This window comes from Oncorhynchus keta, chromosome 26 (genome assembly GCF_023373465.1).
Source record: "Oncorhynchus keta strain PuntledgeMale-10-30-2019 chromosome 26, Oket_V2, whole genome shotgun sequence".
In the NCBI taxonomy this organism is placed as follows: Eukaryota; Metazoa; Chordata; class Actinopteri; order Salmoniformes; family Salmonidae; genus Oncorhynchus; species Oncorhynchus keta.
The window spans coordinates 42620624-42646635 of NC_068446.1; the positions used below are offsets into that span (position 1 = coordinate 42620624).

Here is a 26012-nt window from a genome sequence, read left to right on the forward strand (position 1 = left end):
CAGGTGTGGGCTATAGGCTCAGATAGTGAAGGAGATGACAGGTGTGGGTTATAGGCTCAGATAGTGAAGGAGATGACAGTTGTGGGTTATAGGCTCAGATAGTGAAGGAGATGACAGGTGTGGGTTATAGGCTCAGATAGTGAAGGAGATGACAGGTGTGGGCTATAGGCTCAGATAGTGAAGGAGATGACAGGTGTGGGTTATAGGCTCAGATAGTGAAGGAGATGACAGGTGTGGGTTATAGGCTCAGATAGTGAAGGAGATGACAGGTGTGGGTTATAGGCTCAGATAGTGAAGGAGATGACAGGTGTGGGTTATAGGCTCAGATAGTGAAGGAGATGACAGGTGTGGGTTATAGGCTCAGATAGTGAAGGAGATGACAGGTGTGGGCTATAGGCTCAGATAGTGAAGGAGATGACAGGTGTGGGTTATAGGCTCAGATAGTGAAGGAGATGACAGGTGTGGGTTATAGGCTCAGATAGTGAAGGAGATGACAGGTGTGGGTTATAGGCTCAGATAGTGAAGGAGATGACAGGTGTGGGCTATAGGCTCAGATAGTGAAGGAGATGACAGGTGTGGGCTATAGGCTCAGATAGTGAAGGAGATGACAGGTGTGGGTTATAGGCTCAGATAGTGAAGGAGATGACAGGTGTGGGTTATAGGCTCAGATAGTGAAGGAGATGACAGGTGTGGGTTATAGGCTCAGATAGTGAAGGAGATGACAGGTGTGGGTTATAGGCTCAGATAGTGAAGGAGATGACAGGTGTGGGTTATAGGCTCAGATAGTGAAGGAGATGAGTGGTGTGGGTTATAGGCTCAGATAGTGAAGGAGATGACAGGTGTGGGTTATAGGCTCAGATAGTGAAGGAGATGACAGGTGTGGGCTATAGGCTCAGATAGTGAAGGAGAGGAGAGGTGTGGGCTATAGGCTCAGATAGTGAAAGAGATGACAGGTGTGGGTTATAGGCTCAGATAGTGAAGGAGATGACAGGTGTGGGTTATAGGCTCAGATAGTGAAGGAGATGACAGGTGTGGGTTATAGGCTCAGATAGTGAAGGAGATGACAGGTGTGGGCTATAGGCTCAGATAGTGAAGGAGATGACAGGTGTGGGCTATAGGCTCAGATAGTGAAGGAGATGACAGGTGTGGGTTATAGGCTCAGATAGTGAAGGAGATGACAGGTGTGGGTTATAGGCTCAGATAGTGAAGGAGATGACAGGTGTGGGTTATAGGCTCAGATAGTGAAGGAGATGACAGGTGTGGGTTATAGGCTCAGATAGTGAAGGAGATGACAGGTGTGGGTTATAGGCTCAGATAGTGAAGGAGATGACAGGTGTGGGTTATAGGCTCAGATAGTGAAGGAGATGACAGGTGTGGGTTATAGGCTCAGATAGTGAAGGAGATGACAGGTGTGGGTTATAGGCTCAGATAGTGAAGGAGATGACAGGTGTGGGCTATAGGCTCAGATAGTGAAGGAGATGACAGGTGTGGGTTATAGGCTCAGATAGTGAAGGAGATGACAGGTGTGGGCTATAGGCTCAGATAGTGAAGGAGATGACAGGTGTGGGCTATAGGCTCAGATAGTGAAGGAGATGACAGGTGTGGGCTATAGGCTCAGATAGTGAAGGAGATGACAGGTGTGGGTTATAGGCTAACAATGGAAAAAAGCAGTTCTTTAATACATGCAGAATTATCTACGGGGTAGTTATCCAATAACTCAAAGGTTTTGATAGTATGTCCAATTCCCCTTTAGGTTAGTTAATACACAGGGCTTAAAGGCCTAAATGTGGTGTTTGTCTCCTTGTGGCTATCTCCAGGTTATCTCTAAAGTACCAAGTACAAAATCAGTTACAGACACAATTTGAACTGTAATGAGATATAAAATGATAAATGTATTTTGAAGTGCCCAAGATGTCATGTCATTGACCCCATATCTCCAGGTTGTTAAAAGGGAGACGACGGTAAACAGTATCCTACTTTTCTATGACTTAGCTCAACCTAATGGCCCTCTATTACCTGTATAGTACACGACCTTTGACCAAAGTAGTGCACTTGTTTTGAGACAAGTCACGGTCCTGTCAAATAACTTTGTTCTCTAAGACGTAGCCTTGTTTGCATTGCCTTCCTGTGACAGGAAACTCTCCCCCCCGTCCTATTCTACCGACTAGAGCAGCTAACACGCTTTAGTCACACTACAGATGCAACTTCCTGCTGCCTGTAGGAGGGGCAGATACTTACCAGACACCAGACCCAACGCACGCACGCTAATGATAGGCGGGGCAACTGTTTGTTCACCCACCCGCAATTGCTAATAACCCATCCACAAACGCACGATTATATGTGATAAAGTGACAATGTGAGGCCTGCACACGACCCAAACCCACAAATATAGAACTTGCGCAGAACTATCCTTTATTTATTTGTGTGATTCTTTTTTAAAAACTTTTTACCCCATTTTTCCCCAATTGGTAGTTACAGTCTTGTCCCATCGTTGCTACTCCCGTACGGACTCGAAGGCGAAGGTCGAGAGCTGCGCGTCCTCCGAAACACAACCCTGCCAAGCCGCACTGCTTCTTGACACACTGCTCGCTTAACCCGGAAGCCAGCCGCACCAATGAAACACCATAGAACTGCCGACCAAAGTCAGCTTGCATGCGCCCGGCCTGCCACAAAGAGTCGCTAGTGCGCATTGGGACTAGGCCAAACCTCTTTTGACAGGCCTTTTTAGATAGGCCTATGTTTCTGATTATAATATCCAACATTTTGGTTGGCTTTTTGTTAGTCAACTTGTCTATAATTAGATACATGCAGCTTTTCTTCTGTCATTATCCTACTTGTTTCCCAAGGAGACTAAATAAACCCTTGCTCACCACAATAATGTCATAAATCGGGGCTGCCCAACCCTGTTCCTGGAGAACTACCCTCCTCTAGTTTTAACTCCAACCCTGTTCCTGGAGAGATACCCTCCTGTAGGTTTTAACTCCAACCCTGTTCCTGGAGAGCTACCCTCCTGTAGGTTTTAACTCCAACCCTGTTCCTGGAGAGATACCCTCTTGTAGGTTTTAACTCCAACCCTGTTCCTGGAGAGATACCCTCCAACCCCAGTTGTAACTAACCTGATTTAGGTTAAACCTAGAGGAGGGTAGCTCTCCAGGAACAGGGTTGGAGTTAAACCTAGAGGAGGGTAGCTCTCCAGGAACAGGGTTGGAGTTAAACCTAGAGGACGGTATCTCTCCAGGAACAGGGTTGGAGTTAAACCTAGAGGACGGTATCTCTCCAGGAACAGGGTTAGACTACTGTTCTGGTCCTCTCTTCTAGAACATTAGACTACTGTTCTGGTCCTCTCTTCTAGAACAGACTACTGTTCTGGTCCTCTCTTCTAGAACAGACTACTGTTCTGGTCCTCTCTTCTACAACAGACTACTGTTCTGGTCCTCTCTTCTAGAACAGACTACTGTTCTGGTCCTCTCTTCTACAACAGACTACTGTTCTGGTCCTCTCTTCTACAACAGACTACTGTTCTGGTCCTCTCTTCTAGAACATTAGACTACCGTTCTGGTCCTCTCTTCTAGAACATTAGACTACTGTTATGGTCCTCTCTTCTAGAACATTAGACGACTGTTCTGGTCCTCTCTTCTAGAACATTAGACTACTGTTCTGGTCCTCTCTTCTAGAACAGACTACTGTTCTGGTCCTCTCTTCTAGAACATTAGACTACTGTTCTGGTCCTCTCTTCTAGAACATTAGACTACTGTTCTGGTCCTCTCTTCTAGAACATTAGACTACTGTTATGGTCCTCTCTTCTAGAACATTAGACTACTGTTCTGGTCCTCTCTTCTAGAACATTAGACTACTGTTCTGGTCCTCTCTTCTAGAACATTAGACTACTGTTATGGTCCTCTCTTCTAGAACATTAGACTACTGTTCTGGTCCTCTCTTCTAGAACAGACTACTGTTCTGGTCCTCTCTTCTAGAACAGACTACTGTTCTGGTCCTCTCTTCTAGAACATTAGACTACTGTTCTGGTCCTCTCTTCTAGAACATTAGACTACTGTTCTGGTCCTCTCTTCTAGAACATTAGACTACTGTTATGGTCCTCTCTTCTAGAACATTAGACTACTGTTCTGGTCCTCTCTTCTAGAACATTAGACTACTGTTCTGGTCCTCTCTTCTAGAACAGACTACTGTTCTGGTCCTCTCTTCTAGAACAGACTACTGTTCTGGTCCTCTCTTCTAGAACATTAGACTACTGTTCTGGATCTCCCTTCTATATACTTTCAACTCTCCATTTCACAGATTTCATCTTATTGAATTAAACTCTGACATTGTCCTTTTTTTGCCTCAGTGGATCGACGTTAACATTTTCTGCCCATGTTCTCAAAAGTATTTTGGCATGTGGTGTATATTTGGCATGTGGTGTATATTTGGCATGTGGTTTATATTTGGCATGTGGTTTATATTTGGCGTGTGGTTTATATTTGGCGTGTGGTTTATATTTGGCGTGTGGTGTATATTTGGCATGTGGTGTATATTTGGCATGTGGTGAATATTTGGCGTGTGGTGTATATTTGGCGTGTGGTGTATATTTGGCGTGTGGTGTATATTTGGCGTGTGGTGTATATTTGGCATGTGGTGTATATTTGGCATGTGGTGTATATTTGGCACGTGGTGTATATTTACTTACAGTTAGGCCCTAAAGCTTAGGTTTACAGTAGGTTAGGCACTAACGCCAGATAAAACCTCCATGTAACCTATACTGTAGATACAGTGAGTCAACCCAAACATCACTAACACACACACGCAAACACACACACACACACACACACACACACACACACACACACACACACACACACACACACACACACACACACACACACACACACACACACACACACACACACACACACACACACACACACACACACACACACACACACACACACACACAGAGAGAGAGAGACCTACTAAACTTTGTACCAAATGTGACCTATGTCTGAAATAAATCGGGTTATGTTTTAAGGCCAGGCACCACACCCTCATAGAGTAATCCCCTTTAAATGACATCACAATCAACTTTTACCAGTTGAATGTAGACACAAACATCATACTTTATTGTATTATAATTTTCCTGCAAATATTGCAATATCTAATTAAATATGTACATATTTGCATATTGCGTTAATACATTTTTCTGGACAATGGATGAAGTAGCAGGCAGAGTATTTCTTCCAGCTCAGAGAAAGAGGAGGGGTACTGACTAACAGCATGACCATGTTAAGCCTAAAAAGGAATTCTCGACAAGTCCGGGTCTGACCATGAGGCAGCCTGGGTAGTGTATTAAAGGGGAGGTCTGAAAACCGACAGTTTACTCTCCGGACAAAAAAACGGAGTTAAAATGAATTAGTATGATAAACTGAAGAAAACATTTTCATCAAGTATTTTACATTTTTAATGTTTACTTATTGAAAATACTAATATTTAATGGACCAAAAGAGCAACAACATATCAAAATGGTTAGGTAGATGTAAATATTTATTATCAGCCTGTGGTGCCTGGCCATAAAACTGGCCTTGTTGTGTTGTTGGATAACAAAGACACCGTGTCAGTGTTATCTGTCCATCTGGAAATTTATGATGCTCTTCTTCTTTAATCTCTTCTTCCCTATCCTAATCTCCATCACCATGGTGATATACCATATAGACTGTAAAAAGAGACACATGAACCTTGTCCAACACCAACAACAACACACTCTTCATTGAGTCATTGGCTCATAGGGAAGTAGTCAAAAGTAATGCACTATATAGGGAATAGGGTATCATGGGCTCTGGTCTAATGTAGTGCACTATATAGGGAATAGGGTTCCATAGGGCTCTGGTCTAATGTAGTGCACTATTTAGGGAATAGGGTATCATGGGCTCTGGTCTAATGTAGTGCACTATATAGGGAATAGGGTATCATGGGCTCTGGTCTAATGTAGTGCACTATATAGGGAATAGGGTATCATGGGCTCTGGTCTAATGTAGTGCACTATATAGGGAATAGGGTTCCATAGGGCTCTGGTCTAATGTAGTGCACTATATAGGGAATAGGGTTCCATAGGGCTCAGGTCTAATGTAGTGCACTATATAGGGTTCCATAGGGCTCAGGTCTAATGTAGTGCACTATATAGGGAATAGGGTTCCATAGGGCTCAGGTCTAATGTAGTGCACTATATAGGGAATAGGGTTCCATAGGGCTCTGGTCTAATGTAGTGCACTATATAGGGAATAGGGTTCCATAGGGCTCAGGTCTAATGTAGTGCACTATATAGGGAATAGGGTTCCATAGGGCTCAGGTCTAATGTAGTGCACTATATAGGGAATAGGGTTCCATAGGGCTCAGGTCTAATGTAGTGCACTATATAGGGAATAGGGTTCCATAGGGCTCTGGTCTTATGTAGTGCACTATATAGGGAATAGGGTTCCATAGGGCTCAGGTCTAATGTAGTGCACTATATAGGGAATAGGGTTCCATAGGGCTCAGGTCTAATGTAGTGCACTATATAGGGAATAGGGTTCCATAGGGCTCAGGTCTAATGTAGTGCACTATATAGGGAATAGGGTTCCATAGGGCTCTGGTCTAATGTAGTGCACTATATAGGGAATAGGGTTCCATAGGGCTCAGGTCTAATGTAGTGCACTATATAGGGAATAGGGTTCCATAGGGCTCAGGTCTAATGTAGTGCACTATATAGGGAATAGGGTTCCATAGGGCTCTGGTCTAATGTAGTGCACTATATAGGGAATAGGGTTCCATAGGGCTCAGGTCTAATGTAGTGCACTATATAGGGAATAGGGTTCCATAGGGCTCAGGTCTAATGTAGTGCACTATATAGGGAATAGGGTTCCATAGGGCTCTGGTCTAATGTAGTGCACTATATAGGGAATAGGGTTCCATAGGGCTCAGGTCTAATGTAGTGCACTATATAGGGAATAGGGTTCCATAGGGCTCTGGTCTAAAGTAGTGCACTATAGGGTGCCATGGGGCTTTGGTCTAAAGTAGTGCACTGTATAGGGAATATGGTGCTGTTTAGGGTGTAGCCTGAGCCATTCTCACTCACATCTCAGGTTTAAGTACCATAGACGCTTCTCTCTGTTATAACTTCTACCTTATAAACTGGGTGGTTTGAGCGCCTGAATGCTGATTGGCTGACAGCTGTGGTATATCAGACCGTATACTACTGTTACGGCAAAACATTTATTTGTACTCTTTGTACTAATTATGTTGGCAACCAGTTTATAATAGCAATAAGGCTGTCTGTCACCATGTTCTTTAGTTCAGTACTTACTGTAGAAGTCGGCTACCACGGCTAAGGGCTGTATCCAGGCACTCCGCATTGCGTCGTGCCTAAGAACAACCCTTAGCTGGGGTATGCTAGCCATATTCCACAACCCCCTGAGGTGCCTTATTGCTTAAGTAACTACTGTACTCGGGTTCGGGTTAGGTTTAAGTATCAAAGACTTCGTCTGCTAAATGACTTAAATGTAAATGTAAATAACAGTAAGTACTGAACTAAAGAACATGGTGACAGACAGTCATCTAAAAAGAATGCTGGGGACTGGGTTACATTCAAAATAATCCATCTCATCTGATATACAGTATTAACATAGATGGCAAGGCTATAAAACGTTGCTTTGCTGACAAAGTTATGCTCAGCAGGTGTAGGGAACGTTTACTTGTAGCCTGTGTATATGAAATGCTATTCTGTATTCTGAAGCAGGCAGAGAATTTCTTCCAGATCAGAGAAAGGGGGGTTCCTACTAACAACATGACCATGTTAAGCCTAAAAAGGAATTCTCGACGAGTCCGGGTCTGACCATGAGGCAGCCTGGGTAGTGTGTTAAAGGGGAGGTCTGAAAACCGACAGTTTACTCTCCGGACAAAAAAACTGATTTAACAATGACTATGCTGATAATACACAGTAAAACGGCGACCAGTGGTAAAACACAACGTCCTGGAAAGATTGAATAACACCATTATTATGATACCTTATCGATGTCCATGTTCCTGCATGGTAATGTAATTACTGTATTTTAAGAAATCTTTAAGAGGTTGCTGATATTTTAAACCGTATCAATCTGAGTAGTCTACAGATCTACTGTAAATCAACTTCTTAAATAATGTCTTTATTCAATAAAACGGTAAATTGTTTGGATCTGAGACATGTTAATTTTGTACATGACAAAGTGTTTATTAGGCCTAGCTCGTGTTTACAGTCCCTTCGGTTGAGTTGGTCTGCATATAGTACAATTAAATGCGTAACTGTTAGGCCTATAAGCAACAATATGATTGTATAAACTACAGATCAATCTGCATCTCATACATAAAGACAAATAACCTAGTAATTTGATTATCATAAAGCTGTAAACAAGCAAGCAAGAGCATGGAACATCAACCAGTTCAATGCGGCGCTGTCTGCCTAACTAGTCTGACACAAGTAAACGGAACAATTTACCATCACATAGGGAGTTCTGGCTCATCTCAATCAAAGTTTCATCTCCAATCTTTCCCGTTAGTCGACTCCTGTCACTCATCTTGCCGAGCCCTTGCGGAACGACGTTCGGCCCGGTAAAAACAAGGAGGTATCTTTTGAGTCAGGACTCCAAGCCCACGCCTTCGGCTCCGGACTCACTTTGAGCGGTAAATGTACTGCTTGCTACCTTCTCAAGATGAATCTTGAAACTGCGCTCAAGAGACACCACCAAGCCCCAAAGTCCCCTGACAAAAAATATCGTCATTAAAGGGGAGGGGCCTGACTCCATAAACTTTGTCCGCACTGAGCTGGTGATTGGCCTACTTGATTGGCCTACTTTATAAAATCATCGTACAAAGTGATTCAAAGGACAAGATCATAAAATATTTCTTACTGCTTTAATGTGGCAAAAAAAAAGTGAATTTATAGGACAGCTTTTGTCATTTAATCTTAGTGGAACTGAATTGGCATTCAGTTATTCTATTATAATCCCGTTGCACGGTATTCTGCAACAGGGTAAACAACTCTGAAATAGCGGAGCAACGATGGTGACAAAAAGGCATAAAGGCCATTAAGTGCCTAACGGTTTATTCAGAAGTGCCGGAGGGCAGAATGTCCAGAACGTAGGTATCAGTGAATACAAGGCAAAATCACAACAAATACATGGGGAAAATCACAACAAATACATGCACACTAACCGATCTGGAGGACTCACTAAACAGAGAACATCCCTGGTCATCCCTACTGCCTCTGATCTGGTGGACTCACTAAACAGAGAACATCCCTGATCATCTCTACTGCCTCTGATCTGGTGGACTCACTAAACAGAGAACATCCCTGATCATCTCTACTGCCTCTGATCTGGTGGACTCACTAAACAGAGAACATCCCTGGTCATCTCTACTGCCTCTGATCTGGTGGACTCACTAAACAGAGAACATCCCTGGTCATCTCTACTGCCTCTGATCTGGCAGACTCACTAAACAGAGAACATCCCTGATCATCTCTACTGCCTCTGATCTGGAGGACTCACTAAACAGAGAACATCCCTGGTCATCTCTACTGCCTCTGATCTGGAGGACTCACTAAACAGAGAACATCCCTGGTCATCTCTACTGCCTCTGATCTGGTGGACTCACTAAACAGAGAACATCCCTGGTCATCTCTACTGCCTCTGATCTGGCAGACTCACTAAACAGAGAACATCCCCGGTCATCTCTACTGCCTCTGATCTGGAGGACTCACTAAACAGAGAACATCCCTGGTCATCTCTACTGCCTCTGATCTGGCAGACTCACTAAACAGAGAACATCCCTGGTCATCTCTACTGCCTCTGATCTGGCAGACTCACTAAACAGAGAACATCCCTGGTCATCTCTACTGCCTCTGATCTGGCAGACTCACTAAACAGAGAACATCCCTGGTCATCTCTACTGCCTCTGATCTGGCAGACTCACTAAACAGAGAACATCCCTGGTCATCTCTACTGCCTCTGATCTGGAGGACTCACTAAACAGAGAACATCCCTGGTCATCTCTATTGCCTCTGATCTGGAGGACTCACTAAACAGAGAACATCCCTGGTCATCTCTACTGCCTCTGATCTGGCAGACTCACTAAACAGAGAACATCCCTGGTCATCTCTACTGCCTCTGATCTGGAGGACTCACTAAACAGAGAACATCCCTGGTCATCTCTACTGCCTCTGATCTGGCAGACTCACTAAACAGAGAACATCCCTGGTCATCTCTACTGTCTCTGATCTGGCAGACTCACTAAACAGAGAACATCCCTGGTCATCTCTACTGCCTCTGATCTGGTAGACTCACTAAACAGAGAACATCTCTGGTCATCTCTACTGCCTCTGATCTGGCAGACTCACTAAACAGAGAACATCCCTGGTCATCTCTACTGCCTCTGATCTGGCAGACTCACTAAACAGAGAACACCCCTGGTCATCGCTACTGCCTCTGATCTGGCAGACTCACTAAACAGAGAACATCCCTGGTCATCTCTACTGCCTCTGATCTGGCAGACTCACTAAACAGAGAACATCCCTGGTCATCTCTACTGCCTCTGATCTGGAGGACTCACTAAACAGAGAACATCCCTGGTCATCTCTATTGCCTCTGATCTGGAGGACTCACTAAACAGAGAACATCCCTGATCATCTCTATTGCATCTGAGCTGGCAGACTCACTAAACACACATGCTCTGTTTGTAAATTATGTCTGAGTGTTGTAGTGTGCCCCTGGGATACTCCAACAAGAAAATGGTGCTTAATGTAAGGCATTTTAAATGATTTATACTTTTACTTTTGATACTTAAGTATATTTTACAAATTACATTTACTTTTGATACTTAAGGAAATTTACACCCAAATACTTTTAGACTTTTACTTAAGTAGTATTTTACTGGGTGACTTTCACTTTTACTTGAGTAAATTTCTATTAAGGCATCTTTACTTTTACTAAAGAATGACAATTGAGTACTTTTTACATCACTGAAAAGGCTTGATATATATTTTTTTAATTGAATCTTTATTTAACTAGGCAAGTCAGTTAACAACAAATTATTATTTACAATGACTACCTACCCCAGCCAAACCTGGGCCAACTGTGCCCCACTGACTCCCAATCACAGCTGGATGTGATACAGCCTGGATTCAAACCAGGGACTGTAGTGATACCTCTTGCACTGTGATGCAGTGGCTTAGACCGCTATGCCACTCGGGAGCCCAACAACGTTTAGCTGGATAAACTTTTACAAGTAAATACAAATGCCTAAATGCCTATGGAACAGCTCACAGCAATGTGTGCTCAGAGCTCGCCAGTTTGTAGTCCTAAAACCCCAAACTGAGTTACCTCTGGTTCGTTCAGCCGTGGGCACAAATGAATGGGGAAAGAATATGTTATGTTATAAACGCCTGGAAATAAGGTCTGAGTGTAACACAGGTTTAGAAGATCTTATATGTTTGGGGCGGCAGGTATCCTGGTGGTTAGAGCGTTGGACTAGTAACCATAAAGGTTGCAAGATCAAATCCCAGAGCTGACAAGGTACAAAAAAAATCTGCTGTTCTGTCCCTGAACAAGGCAGTTAACCCACTGTTCCTAGACCATCATTGAAAATAAGAATTTGTTCTTAACTGACATGCCTAGTTAAATATAGGTAAAAAATAATACATTGTATAAGATAATATTAGTCAGTTAACATGACCTTTATGGATTATCAAACCTTTATGTGCTTTTTTTATTACATAATTTTGTATTTTTTTTTATCACTAAAAGTGACGTTAGCCGATGAAGATTATCTCATAGATTAAACCGTATTATATCTCCTTAACCTGTGTTGACCATGTACCTTATTTTCAGGCGTTTATCAATAAACTCTTCAAAAACGCCATTAATTTCCCCATATGCTTTGTCCAACAAAAGCATGGCGCAGTTAGTGCCTACAACAAGACACCATTACTATTTATATTTATTAGGTCTGTTCTCTGTTACAGAACAAGTATGGGCACAGATAGAACAATGAAAGAGATATTTCACCAGATTTATAAATGTGAAGCACTGCTTGGCGTTTCCACTCACTACCAAATATGGTAATGAGAGGAAGCCCAGTGGCCGGCAGTGGGAGAAGATGGAAGGAGAGGAATTTTGTCTCACCGTTCCGCACATTTTCTCATTGATGAAACATTTGATCTCAATACAGTTTTCTTTTCTCAAAACTACAATCCGTTATTGAACAGAGTTGACAAAGTTTTGTAGACATTGTCATTCCAATAGAAAGTCGCGCAGTTTCGGAGCGCAAAATCGAATTGAGGTATTGTACACGTGCACTTCAGAGTAGGCGTTCCCTATCTGCAATATGTAAATATATGCCAGAACACGCCAATAGGATCTCGCTAGCTTGTGCTTGTTCTGCCCAACTATGATTCATTTTCACCCATTGGATAGACAGGTTGTGGTCTATCTTGGGTTAGTTATAAAAAATCTTCGGTATGTGTAGCTTGCAGCCCGTTATTTAAGAAGACCAGAGTATGGGCGAGTGGATTTGTTGAAAGAAGTGGGTGTATGGAAAGCGAATCAGCTATTTGGGCAGATTTGTTGTCACTTAATACCGTTTTGCGTGGCTGATTGGGCTGCACTACGAGTCGATACTAAACCACCAGTGCTCTGGTGAAGTGCTTCCTACAGGGAGGGCATCATGATTGTGTCGCCGGCGGTAGCTACGTGGTCATTTTTTAAATGTAGGTAGACGCATCCATCGCTGGAGTGACTCTGTTAATCGGCGTGTCGAGACAAGTGGGAGGATAAGGAGCACTGATGGGAGGATGGTTGGTTGGTTGCTCTGTGATTTGTTACGGTTTTGATTGAGCGGTGTGTCAATTCCTGCCAGCCTGGGGACGCTTGTTATCGTGTGAAACAAGCCTGGGATAGTCTAATCTTGATAGAATCATACTATGTCAGTTGAATGTTAACGAAACACAAATAAAAAAAGACCTATCTTATAAACTAAAATACAATTTTATGTAACTTTTTTTACCAATACAAATTAGGTCTACAACTCATTATGACATATGTTTGGCTATCGTATAATTACAATAAAATAGTTTTTTGTTAAAAAGGCTTTTTTTGTAGGTTATTATTAATCACTAAACAAACTATACCGTTTTTTTTTCATTTACCAGTAAATATATTTCCTTATTATTATCATAGGATGACAATAAAATAGTTTTTTGGCTCAATAATCTACTCTTGTAGAATCTGGCAGCAAACCAGTTTCTAACCTAATGACTTCTGCGTTAAAGTGTGACTGAAACTGTGTTAACATGCTCAAAATCAAACTCTCAGTCATCTCTGACAGTTGGAAGAATAATTGGCCTTAATTGGCCATGTATACTCTTAAATCTCAATCTGGCACAGACAGAAGAGGAATGGCCACTCCTCTCTAGGTCGTCGTCATCGCCCCACTAAACCAAAAAAATATAAACGCAACATGAAACAATTTCAAAGATGTTAATGAGTTACAGTTTAATACAAGGAAATCATTCAATTTAAATACATTTATTAGGTCAAATGAAATATGGATTTCACATGACAGGGAATACAGACATGCATCTGTTGGTCACAGATACTGTACCTCAAACAAAAGGTAGGGGAGCGTGGATTAGAAAACCAGTCTGTATCTGGTGTGATCACCATTTGCCTGATGCAACGCGACACATCTCCTTCACATAGAGTTAATCAGGCTGTTGATTGCAGCCTGTGGAATGTTGTTCCACTCCTCTTCGGTGGCTGTGAGAAGTTGCTGGATATGGGCGGGAACTGGAACACACTGTTGTACATTTCTATCCAGAGAGTTCCAAACGTGCTCAATGGGTGACATGTCTGGTGAGTATACCGGCCATGGAAGAACTGGGAAACTTTCAGCTTCCAGGAATTGTGTACAGATCCTTGCTGAAACATGAGGTGATGGCGGCGGATGAATGGCACGACAATGGGCTTCAGGATCTCTTCACGGCATCTCTGTGCATTCAAATTGCCATCGATAAAATGCAATTGTGTTCATTGTCCGTAGCTTATGCCTGCTCATACCATAAACCCACCGCCACCACGGGGCAAACCATTCACACCATTGATATCAACAAACCGCTCATCCTCACAACGTTATACACGTGGTCTGCGGTTGTGAGGCCGGTTAGACGTACTGCCAAATTCTCGAAAATGACATTGGAGGCGGCTTATGGTAGAGAAATGAACATTAAATTCTCTGGCAACAGCTCTGGTGGACATTCCTGCAGTCAGCATTCCAATTGCACGTTCCCTCAAAACTTGAGACAACTGTGGCATTGTGTTGTGTGACAAAACGGCACATTTTACAGTGGCCTTTTATTTACACAAGGTGGAACAGACAAATAAAATAATCTTCCTATGTACTCCACCCAGAGTTTAAACTTCTCTCCTCAGGCAGACGCAACAGCTTTGCAGATTGCACTCCTTCATCCCGTTAGTGACACTAAAAAAACAGCAGTACGTACAGGAGAACCCCATGTTCAATTTGATAAGGACATGTGCAGTATATTTCTATATGTATTATATAAAATCCTGATTTGGTGGGCTATATATGTTAAGGATATATCTGGGGTAAAGCATCACTTCTCACAGTCTGATACATTTTTTAAAATAGATTGTCACTGCCAAATACCCGTAATATCACCTACCCAGTCAAGCTGAGCCAAAGTTAAACAATCTTGAACCACAGATGTTCCATAGGGTATAAGTCATGATAGAGGGAGTCAACAATCACACACCAAGGTTTAGCTTGGTTATGTTCCTAATGGTTAGATCTTTGGGCCAGTAATCAAAAGGTTGCTGGATCGAATCCCCGTATTTGTCGTTCTGCCCCTGAACAAGGCAGTTAACCCACTGTTCCCCTGAACAAGGCAGTTAACCCACTGTTCCCCTGAACAAGGCAGTTAACCCACTGTTCCCCTGAGCAAGGCAGTTAACCCACTGTTCCCCTGAACAAGGCAGTTAACCCACTGTTCCCCTGAACAAGGCAGTAAAGTTAACCCACTGTTCCCCTGAACAAGGCAGTTAACCCACTGTTCCCCTGAACAAGGCAGTTAACCCACTGTTCCCCTAAACAAGGCAGTTCACCCACTGTTCCCCTGAACAAGGCAGTTAACCCACTGTTCCCCTGAACAAGGCAGTTAACCCACTGTTCCCCTGAACAAGGCAGTTAACCCACTGTTCCCCTGAACAAGGCAGTTAAGTTAACCCACTGTTCCCCTGAACAAGGCAGTTAAGTTAACCCACTGTTCCCCTGAACAAGGCAGTTAACCCACTGTTCCCCTGAACAAGGCAGTTAATTTAACCCACTGTTCCCCTAAACAAGGCAGTTAAGTTAACCCATTGTTCCCCTAAACAAGGCAGTTAACCCACTGTTCCCCTGAACAAGGCAGTTAAGTTAACCCACTGTTCCCCTAAACAAGGCAGTTAAGTTAACCCACTGTTCCTCGGTAGGCTGTCATTGGAAATAAGTATTTGTTCTTAACTGACTTGCCTATTTAAATAAAGGTAAATATTTGATATGGTGTACAGTATAACCAGGAGTCTCGAAGCATGCGAAAATAGTCAGGTTTTATTCTCTATTCTTTACAATTCAAAAACAAAACACAATTTGCCTTTAGGTCAAACTGTGGCTAACACTTAGCTGCTAACGTTGCTAGCTAGCTTCTTTAACAGACGAACGTTAGGTTAGCTAGCTTGGTATACAGTTAACACATTTATGTCACACATCATTAAAAACCTAGTAGCTAGCTACATCTATGAAGAACATAGATACTGGTAGCTAGCTAACGTTACACCAAATACAGAGCTCTAACTGAGTAGCAAAAATGTTACGTTAGCTGAAATATCTAACGACATCTCTACCGAACACGCACTGAAAGTTTGAAACACAACGGCCAAAACGGCCTTCTTCTTCTTCTTCTTCTTCTTCTTCGTCTATGAGGTTTAACGGCAGTTGGCATCCATTTTGTTGCATTACCACCACCTAATAGACTGGAGTAAAACTCCCTTATACTTTGCTTGAAAAATGTACTGAATAAAATGCCCTACCATCTAAACACTACACTCACTAATTTCAAAATTATATAAAATAAAAAATATCATCACCCTATTCCACTAATTAAATGTATTTATTTGTACCCCATTCCATCATCCTGAAAGGAGGGGACATCACCAATTAACACATCCTGTAATTATTCTGATGTCAAGTCTCACACACCCAAATAGCTCTCTGCAGCTGCCACCACAACCTCTATTTTCTGCGACTTCCATTCCATCCCTGCAGTATAATTGATAACCGGTGCTATAAATGCTAAAAATCAAATTTTACTGAAACTTCTATCACTTTTTTTGGCCTATCCCTCTGTACTGGTATATCTCTACTACTCTCACCACTCCTCCTCCCATTTAACCCATCTTCCTCTACTTTCTTCACTGCCTCAGCATATGACAACTTCTGCTCTACTCTGACCCTGGAAACCTCAACCTGTCTGTCTGATCTCCAGCTCCATGGGCACCTCTACAATTAACACATTCCACTACTTTCCCCCAATACTACACATTCCCTTGTCTCTTCTGCACACCTTGGCCCCTCCCTCCTACACACTGCAGCCACATGTACACTCATACAGGATAACTTATATATCCTAACATCACTTTGACAGGCAAAGACTCAACTTCAAGACTCAAAAGAACAGACAATGACTTTTCTGTTTCCCCTGTTTCTCGTCACCCTGTCTGCATCGTGTCAAACGACGAGCATCACATACACCGGGAATCTTTCCCCTCAGCTGGTCAACTTTTATATGTACTGCTACCCCAGTTATCACTTCTTTCATTGGCACCCTGGGAGTGAAACAATTCACTTTTCTTGCCCCCGTTTGTTTTACTCCGAGTGACTTCTCCCTTTGACCAACAGAAACACAAACAATTATCACTAGACCACTTCTGGTTACCCCCAACGATTCCACATGACTCAACTCTTTTTTTCACCCATGGTGAAACCACAAATGGATCAGCTAAAGACAAGAGTCCACTTTTTCCATAAACTTCACTGCTACTGTCAAAGACTCATCTTCATCCTGAACCTCGGTCCCCGAGAACTGCACCACACCTACCACCTCCGATACTTCACCCTCATTCACTTCAATTTCTCCTCCTGTCTTCAGCTCCCTCTGCTTACACTTTCTACCAGTCTTCTTTAACAAACTATCTCCCTTTTTTCCCAACCATTTTTATCCAACTCAAGCTCACCCTCTTCTTCACTCTCTCTCTGAGACCTCCTCCCCCTCTTCTTCACTCTCTCTCTTAGACCTCCTCACCCTCTTCTTCACTCTCTCTCTTAGACCTCCTCCCCCTCTCTTTTCCCCTCAATTCCTCCTCCCCAAAACGGTATTGAGTGACAACAAATCAGCCCAATTGGCACTGCTCTCCTACTTTTCTCGACAAGCCCATTATACGAGTCACTCCAGGGATGTAGCTACCTACGACTACCCCCTTCTCTAAAAGCCAACTCATGCTTTAACCCGAATTTGTGGTCGGAGGCGCCGTATAGATAGTGTGACGCAATTGCATAGCCTCTGGAAACAACGCAGAGGCCAAATTGAGCTCGGTATACCACCGCATTGACATGATTGGTTGACAGTAGTTGAGGGCAGGAAGTCCTGTATGAACACAAACTCACTTCCTTGACAACTTCCTTTACGACAGCTCTAAGCTGCTCTGACTTCTGCAGAGGCCGTATCACCGTATCACCTTATCACCGTAAATGCAGACGTCAGATTGACCATGCAGTGCCTTTTACAGAACCTAAATCAGACGGTGTTATCCTTGGGATGTACCAATTATGGACCTATGACGTCAATCCCATTTAAGATAAAAATGTTAAGCTGCAAAATTTAAAAAAAATGTTGGGGGGGAGGGGCAACCCTTAACCAAATTCACATAGAAATACGAGTTTGTTTTATAATTGAAAATATACAATTATTTGTGTAAAACGAACAGTGAAATATGACTCATACCCACCCTCTGGGTTAAAAACAGAGCCACGACTCCCTTTAGCAGAAACGATAGACTACGTACGACTGATTAGCACCTTGGTTAAAAGTATATGTTTTATTTGGAAATTGTTGTTGATGTTGACACACGCTAAAACATAAACGGACCATGGATTATCTATGCACAGGACTTGTTTTAGCCTAAATACCGATGTAACACAGTATCAAGAACACAGACAGACTATAGCTGTAAGCAGCAATGCCGGGGTTCAGTTATGAGGCCCATTGTACCCCTATCAGAACCAATTGGACACATTGCCTTGGGATGAGTTACTGTGCTACTGTTTCCTATGAATGCCATATATCAGAACACAAAATCAAACTGATCATGCAATATATTATGCTTTTGATGTATTTTGGACCATTTTCAATGATGTTAACTACTTTCAAACATATTTTTCTGCAGAACTGCTGGACCCGATCGGCACCAAATTTGGTACATTACATCTACAGATACACATCTTTTATTTTTCAAGGCTTTTGCTCAAACAATATGGATGCGATGAGCCAATGAGCTTGCATGAATGTTGTTTCCCCCCCCTTCCAACAGCTCCACCATGTGGCCAAACTGAAGCGTACTTTTACAGCTTTGCAAAGACTCATATCCCTGAGCATGTGTGTCAAATTCCATAATTCTGAGTCAAACCGATCAAGAGATATGAAAATGTGCCTGTTATAGCGCCACCGTGTGGTCGATCTGAATTGTTCTCGCATAGTTGAGACTTGACAGTATTTTGAACATGTTAGCAGTTATGTTACAGTACGAATATCTGATATATATGAATCACACACACACACACACACACACACACACACACACACACACACACACACACACACACACACACACACACACACACACGCACACACACACGCACACAAACAAACACACACACACACACACACACACACACACACACACACACACACACACACACACACACACACACACACTCATGAATAAGTTTCCCTTGCACACCTACAAAGGAGAATGAACATTGAAAGAAGAACTGGTATTCTATATTATATAATAACAAAACAATTATTAGAATTTATTTAAAAAAGACTTAAATGTTGAATGTTAAATATGTTTAATGTTCAAGGTTGGAAACATTGGGGACTGTTAAAGGGTCACATAAGTAATAAAGCAGTAGTAAAACTGTGAGGGATGAAGGAGAAGTGAGAGGGGGGAGTAGTGAGGGGGGTAGTGAGAGGGGGGAGAAGGAGAAGTGAGAGGGGGAGAGGGAGAAGTGAGAGGGGCGGAGAGGGAGAAGTGAGAGGGGGAGGGAGAAGTGAGAGGGGGAGAGGGAGTAGTGAGAGGGGGAGAGGGAGAAGTGAGAGGGGGAGGGAGAAGTGAGAGGGGGAGAGGGAGAAGTGAGAGGGGGAGGGAGAAGTGAGAGGGGGAGAGGGAGTAGTGAGAGGGGGGAGGGAGAAGTGAGAGGGGGAGGGAGAAGTGAGAGGGGGAGAGGGAGTAGTGAGAGGGGGAGAGGGAGAAGTGAGAGGGGGGAGGGAGTAGTGAGAGAGGGGGGTAGTGAGAGGGGGAGAGGGAGAAGTGAGAGGGGGAGAGGGAGAAGTGAGAGGGGGGGGAGAAGTGGGAGGGGGAGAGGGAGAAGTGAGAGGGGGAGAGGGAGAAGTGAGAGGGGGAGAGGGAGAAGTGAGAGGGGAGGGAGAAGTGAGAGGGGGAGAGGGAGAAGTGAGAGGGGGAGAGGGAGAAGTGAGAGGGGGAGGGAGAAGTGAGAGGGGGAGAGGGAGGTGAGAGGGGGGAGGGAGAAGTGAGAGGGGGAGAGAGGGAGAAGTGAGAGGGGGAGGGAGAAGTGAGAGGGGGAGAGGGAGAGTGAGAGAGGGGGAGGGAGAAGTGAGAGGGGGAGGGAGAAGTGAGAGGGGGAGAGGGAGAGGGGAGAGGGAGAAGAGAGGGGGGAGGGAGTAGTGAGAGGGGGGTAGTGAGAGGGGGAGAGGGAGAAGTGAGAGGGGGAGAGGGAGAAGTGAGAGGGGGAGGGAGAAGTGGGAGGGGGGAGAGGGAGTAGTGAGAGGGGGGGAGGGAGAAGTGAGAGGGGGAGAGGGAGAAGTGAGAGGGGGAGGGAGAAGTGAGAGGGGGAGAGGGAGAAGTGAGAGGGGGAGAGGGAGAAGTGAGAGGGAGGAGAGGGGGAAGTGAGAGGGGGAGGGGAGAAGTGAGAGGGAGGAGAGGGAGAAGTGAGAGGGGGAGAGGGAGAAGTGAGAGGGGGAGAGGGAGAAGTGAGAGGGAGGAGAGGGAGAAGTGAGAGGGGGAGAGGGAGAAGTGAGAGGGGGAGAGGGAGAAGTGAGAGGGAGGAGAGGGAGAAGTGAGGGGGGAGAGGGAGAAGTGAGAGGGAGGAGAGGGAGAAGTGAGAGGGGGGAGGGAGAAGTGAGAGGGGAGGGAGAAGTGAGAGGGGGAGAGGGAGAAGTGAGAGGGGGAGGGAGAAGTGAGAGGGGGAGAGGGAGAAGTGAGAGGGGGAGAGGGAGAAGTGAGGGGGGAGGGAGAAGTGAGAGGGGGGGGAGAAGGAGAGGGGGAGAGGGAGAAGTGAGGGGGAGAGGGAGAAGTGAGAGGGGGAGGGAGAAGTGAGAGGGGGAGAGGGAGAAGTGAGGGGGGAGAAGGAGGGGGGAGAGGGAGTAGAAGTGAGAGGGGGAGAGGGAGAAGTGAGAGGGGGAGAGGGAGAAGTGAGAGGGAGGAGAGGGAGAGAAGTGAGAGGGGGAGGGAGAAGTGAGAGGGGGAGAGGGAGAAGTGAGAGGGGGAGAGGGAGGTGAGGGGGGGGAGAAGTGAGAGGGGGAGGGAGAAGTGAGAGGGGGAGGTGTTTGTTTCAAGGTACAGTACATTTGGATGATGTCTATCAGGCGTGGAGGATACTGCTTTAGGGCCTGTAGGAGGTTGAAAGTGAAATTTTACAATGTTGAAATAATAATATGATGATGGGATGTTGAAGATGTAACTGTTGAAGATTTAACTGATGAAGATTTAACTGTTGAAGATTTACCTGTTGAAGCTTTAACTGTTGAAGATTTAACTGTTGAAGATGTAACTGTTGAAGATGTAACTGTTGAAGATGTAACTGTTGAAGATGTAACTGTTGAAGATTTAACTGTTGAAGATTTACCTGTTGAAGATTTAACTGTTGAAGATGTAACTGTTGAAGATGTAACTGTTGAAGATGTAACTGTTGAAGATTTAACTGTTGAAGATTTAACTGTTGAAGATTTAACTGTTGAAGATGTAACTGTTGAAGATTTAACTGTTGAAGATTTAACTGTTGAAGATTTAACTGTTGAAGATGTAACTGCTTTAAGATGTAACTGTAAGATGTAACTGTTGAAGCTTTAACTGTTGAAGATGTAACTGTTGAAGATGTAACTGTTGAAGATTTAACTGTTGAAGATTTAACTGTTGAAGATGTAACTGTTGAAGATTTAACTGATGAAAATTTAACTGTTGAAGATGTAACTGTTGAAGATTTAACTGTTGAAGCTTTAACTGTTGAAGATGTAACTGTTGAAGATGTAACTGTTGAAGTTTTAACTGTTGAAGATTTAACTGTTGAAGTTTTAACTGTTGAAGATTTAACTGTTGAAGATGTAACTGTTGAAGATGTAACTGTTGAAGATTTAACTGTTGAAGATGTAACTGTTGAAGATTTTAACTGTTGAAGATGTAACTGTTGAAGATTTAACTGTTGAAGGTGTAACTGTTGAAAATTTAACTGTTGAAGATGTAACTGTTGAAGTTTTAACTGTTGAATATTTTAACTGTTGAAGATGTAACTGTTGAAAATTTAACTGTTGAAGTTTTAACTGTTGAAGCTGTAACTGTTGAAGATTTAACTGTTGAAGTTTTAACTGTTGAAGTTTTAACTGTTGAAGATGTAACTGTTGAAGATTTAACTGTTGAAGGTGTAACTGTTGCAAATTTAACTGTTGAAGTTTTAACTGTTGAAGCTGTAACTGTTGAAGATTTAACTGTTGAAAATGTAACTGTTGAAGGTGTAACTGTTGAAGATGTAACTGTTGAAGTTTTAACTGTTGAAGATTTAACTGTTGAAGATGTAACTGTTGAAGATTTAACTGTTGAAGATTTAACTGTTGAAGCTTTAACTGTTGAAGTTGTAACTGTTGAAGATGTAACTGTTGAAGATGTAACTGTTGAAGATGTAACTGTTGAAGATTTAACTGTTGAAGATGTAACTGTTGAAAATTTAACTGTTGAAGATGTAACTGTTGAAGATTTAACTGTTGAAAATTGAACTGTTGAAGATGTAACTGTTGAAGATTTAACTGTTGAAAATTTAACTGTTGAAGATTTAACTGTTGAAGGTGTAACTGTTGAAGATTTAACTGTTGAAGATGTAATTGTTGAAGATTTAACTGTTGAAAATGTAACTGTTGAAGATGTAACTGTTGAAGGTGTAACTGTTGAAAATTTAACTGTTGAAGATGTAACTGTTGAAGATTTAACTGTTGAAGGTGTAACTGTTGAAGATTTAACTGTTGAAGTTGTAACTGTTGAAGATTTAACTGTTGAAGTTGTAACTGTTGAAGGTGTAACTGTTGAAGATTTAACTGTTGAAGATGTAACTGTTGAAGATGTAACTGTTGAAGATTTAACTGTTGAAGATGTAACTGTTGAAGTTTTAACTGTTGAAGTTGTAACTGTTGAAGGTGTAACTGATGAAGATGTAACTTCCCATAGGGTGGCACACAACTGGCCCAGTGTCGTGCGGGTTTGGCCCAGTGTCGTCCGGGTTTGGCCCAGTGTCGTCCGGGTTTGGCTCAGTGTCGTCCGGGTTTGGCCCAGTTGTGGTCCGGGTTTGGCCCAGTGTCGTCCGGGTTTGGCCAGGGGGTAGGCCGTCATTGTAAACAAGAATTTGTTTTTAAACTGACTTGCCAAGTTAAATAAAGGTTAAATAAATCAAAATAAAAAAACTAGTAGTGATGATAATGTTTAACTGGATGTTAGTTTGACCTAGAATAACCCCAGGTCAGACTAGTTAGGAGAGACCTAAAAGGAGGTCAGGTAACCATAGTGATACAGGGCTCGGATCCTTATGAGATGAGGCTCGTTACGACTCGCTTGAGCCTGGGGTGGGGAGCCTGTGGTTTTAGAAAGCCACGGGTAAGAATAAATGTGTGGTTTGTGGTTGGCTGGAAATGCCCTTTTAACTTAAGGGTCATGAGAGGGTTTGCAGATGCAGGTGCAGGAATTTTGTAGAGGCGTCAGCAAAACCGCAAGTGCTTGTAGGCGAGGAGTAATGACCACAGGGACAGTGCTGGTAGGTGAGGAGTCATGACCACAGGGGCAGTGCTGGTAGGTGAGGAGTCATGACCACAGGGGCAGTGCTGGTAGGTGAGGAGTCATGACCACAGGGACAGTGCTGGTAGGTGAGGAGTCATGACCACAGGGACAGTGCTGGTAGGCGAGGAGTCATTACCACAGGGGCAGTGCTGGTAGGTGAGGAGTCATGACCACATGGGCAGTGCTGGTAGGTGAGGAGTCATGACCACATGGACAGTGCTGGTAGGTGAGGAGTCATGACCACAGGGGCAGTGCTGGTAGGTGAGGAGTCATGACCACAGGGGCAGTGCTGGTAGGTGAGGAGTCATGACCACAGGGACAGTGCTGGTAGGTGAGGAGTCATGACCACAGGGACAGTGCTGGTAGGTGAGGAGTCATGACCACAGGGGCAGTGCTGGTAGGTGAGGAGTCATGACCACAGGGGCAGTGCTGGTAGGTGAGGAGTCATGACCACAGGGACAGTGCTGGTAGGTGAGGAGTCATGACCACAGGGGCAGTGCTGGTAGGTGAGGAGTCATGACCACAGGGGCAGTGCTGGTAGGTGAGGAGTCATGACCACAGGGACAGTGCTGGTAGGTGAGGAGTCATGACCACAGGGACAGTGCTGGTAGGTGAGGAGTCATGACCACAGGGACAGTGCTGGTAGGTGTGGAGTCATGACCACAGGGACAGTGCTGGTAGGTGAGGAGTCATGACCACAGGGACAGTGCTGGTAGGTGTGGAGTCATGACCACAGGGACAGTGCTGGTAGGTGAGGAGTCATGACCACAGGGACAGTGCTGGTAGGTGAGGAGTCATGACCACAGGGACAATGCTGGTAGGTGAGGAGTCATGACCACAGGGACAGTGCTGGTAGGTGTGGAGTCATGACCACAGGGACAGTGCTGGTAGGTGAGGAGTCATGACCACAGGGACAGTGCTGGTAGGTGAGGAGTCATGACCACAGGGACAATGCTGGTAGGTGAGGAGTCATGACCACAGGGACAGTGCTGGTAGGTGAGGAGTCATGACCACAGGGACAGTGCTGGTAGGTGAGGAGTCATGACCACGGGGACAGTGCTGGTAGGTGAGGAGTCATGACCACAGGGACAGTGCTGGTAGGTGAGGAGTCATGACCACAGGGACAGTGCTGGTAGGTGAGGAGTCATGACCACAGGGACAATGCTGGGACCACAGACAGGTCATTTGGGCAGCAGGTGTTATTAGGACAAGGATTAGGATATAAAAGAGACAGGATTTTGTTCATGGAGAAAAATGTCTTTGGACTTGTTAGAAGAGCCTGTTGTCTGTTGAAGACTGTAGCTTAAAAAAAAAAAAAAAATATATATATATATATATATATATATATATATATATATATATATATATATACAGTATATGAGCTAAAAAGCTCATATATGATTTGGATTATACTTGGTTGTGTTCTTAAAATGTTAAAGTAAAGTTCTTGAAGGAATCCTTAAGGTTACCTTATTGATATACATTTTAAGTAGCTGTTCGTTTTTAAACACCAACTGAGGGACTGATCATCCTGAGGGGGGCGACAAAAGACTGTTTATAGTTGTAGAAGGTAAAGAGACCGTCTGTCTCGTTTTTAACTGCTGTGCTTTATCATAGAATTGTAATAGGCAAAACAAATATTGCATTGGTAGCCTAATAGGGGTTTTAGATAAGGGTGCTGAAGGTATCTAATCCATGGATAATTGCTTGTGTGATTATTGATGTGTGTTATTGATTGATTGATTGATTGATGGATTGATTCTTTGTTTGATTGATTGATTGATGGATTGATTCTTTGTGTGATTGATTGATTGATTGATTTATTGATTGATTTATTGAGCTGGGACTTTTTATGCCGGTTTCTGGAATTTTTAATAAACTTGTTTTATTGTTCTGAAACCCCGTGTCATAAAAGAGTTACTCTAGGATTCTGAAATTGATTGATTGATTGATTGATTGATTGATCTAGGATTCTGAAATAGATTGATTGATTGATCTAGGATTCTGAAATAGATTGATTGATCTAGGATTCTGAAATAGATTGATTGATTGATTGATTGATTGATTGATCTAGGATTCTGAAATAGATAGATAGATAGATTGATTGATTGATTGATCTAGGATTCTGAAATAGATTGATTGATCTAGGATTCTGAAATAGATTGATTGATTGATTGATTGATTGATCTAGGATTCTGAAATAGATTGATTGATCTAGGATTCTGAAATAGATTGATTGATTGATTGATTGATTGATTGATCTAGGATTCTGAAATAGATAGATTGATTGATTGATTGATTGATCTAGGATTCTGAAATAGATTGATTGATCTAGGATTCTGAAATAGATTGATTGATTGATTGATTGATTGATTGATTGATCTAGGATTCTGAAATAGATTGATTGATCTAGGATTCTGAAATAGATTGATTGATTGATTGATTGATTGATTGATCTAGGATTCTGAAATAGATTGATTGATTGATTGATTGATCTAGGATTCTGAAATAGATTGATTGATTGATTGATTGATCTAGGATTCTGAAATAGATTGATTGATTGACTCATTG

General features: G+C 43.2%; 1 protein-coding gene across 3 annotated transcripts in view; it reads right to left on the reverse strand.

Annotated features, from left to right (window-relative positions):
- The window catches only part of ano5a (anoctamin 5a), a 111958-nt gene extending 103207 nt beyond the window's left edge, over positions 1-8751 (reverse strand). For 2 of the 3 annotated variants that reach the window (XM_052480948.1, XM_052480947.1), the window contains exon 1: positions 8498-8751. In XM_052480948.1, coding sequence (XP_052336908.1) covers positions 8498-8576 — 79 coding nt within the window. In that variant the 5' untranslated portion in view covers positions 8577-8751. The remainder of the gene's footprint in view (positions 1-8497) is intronic. The other variant, XM_052480949.1, reaches the window with a different exon arrangement.
- Between the last annotated feature and the right edge of the window lie 17261 nt (positions 8752-26012).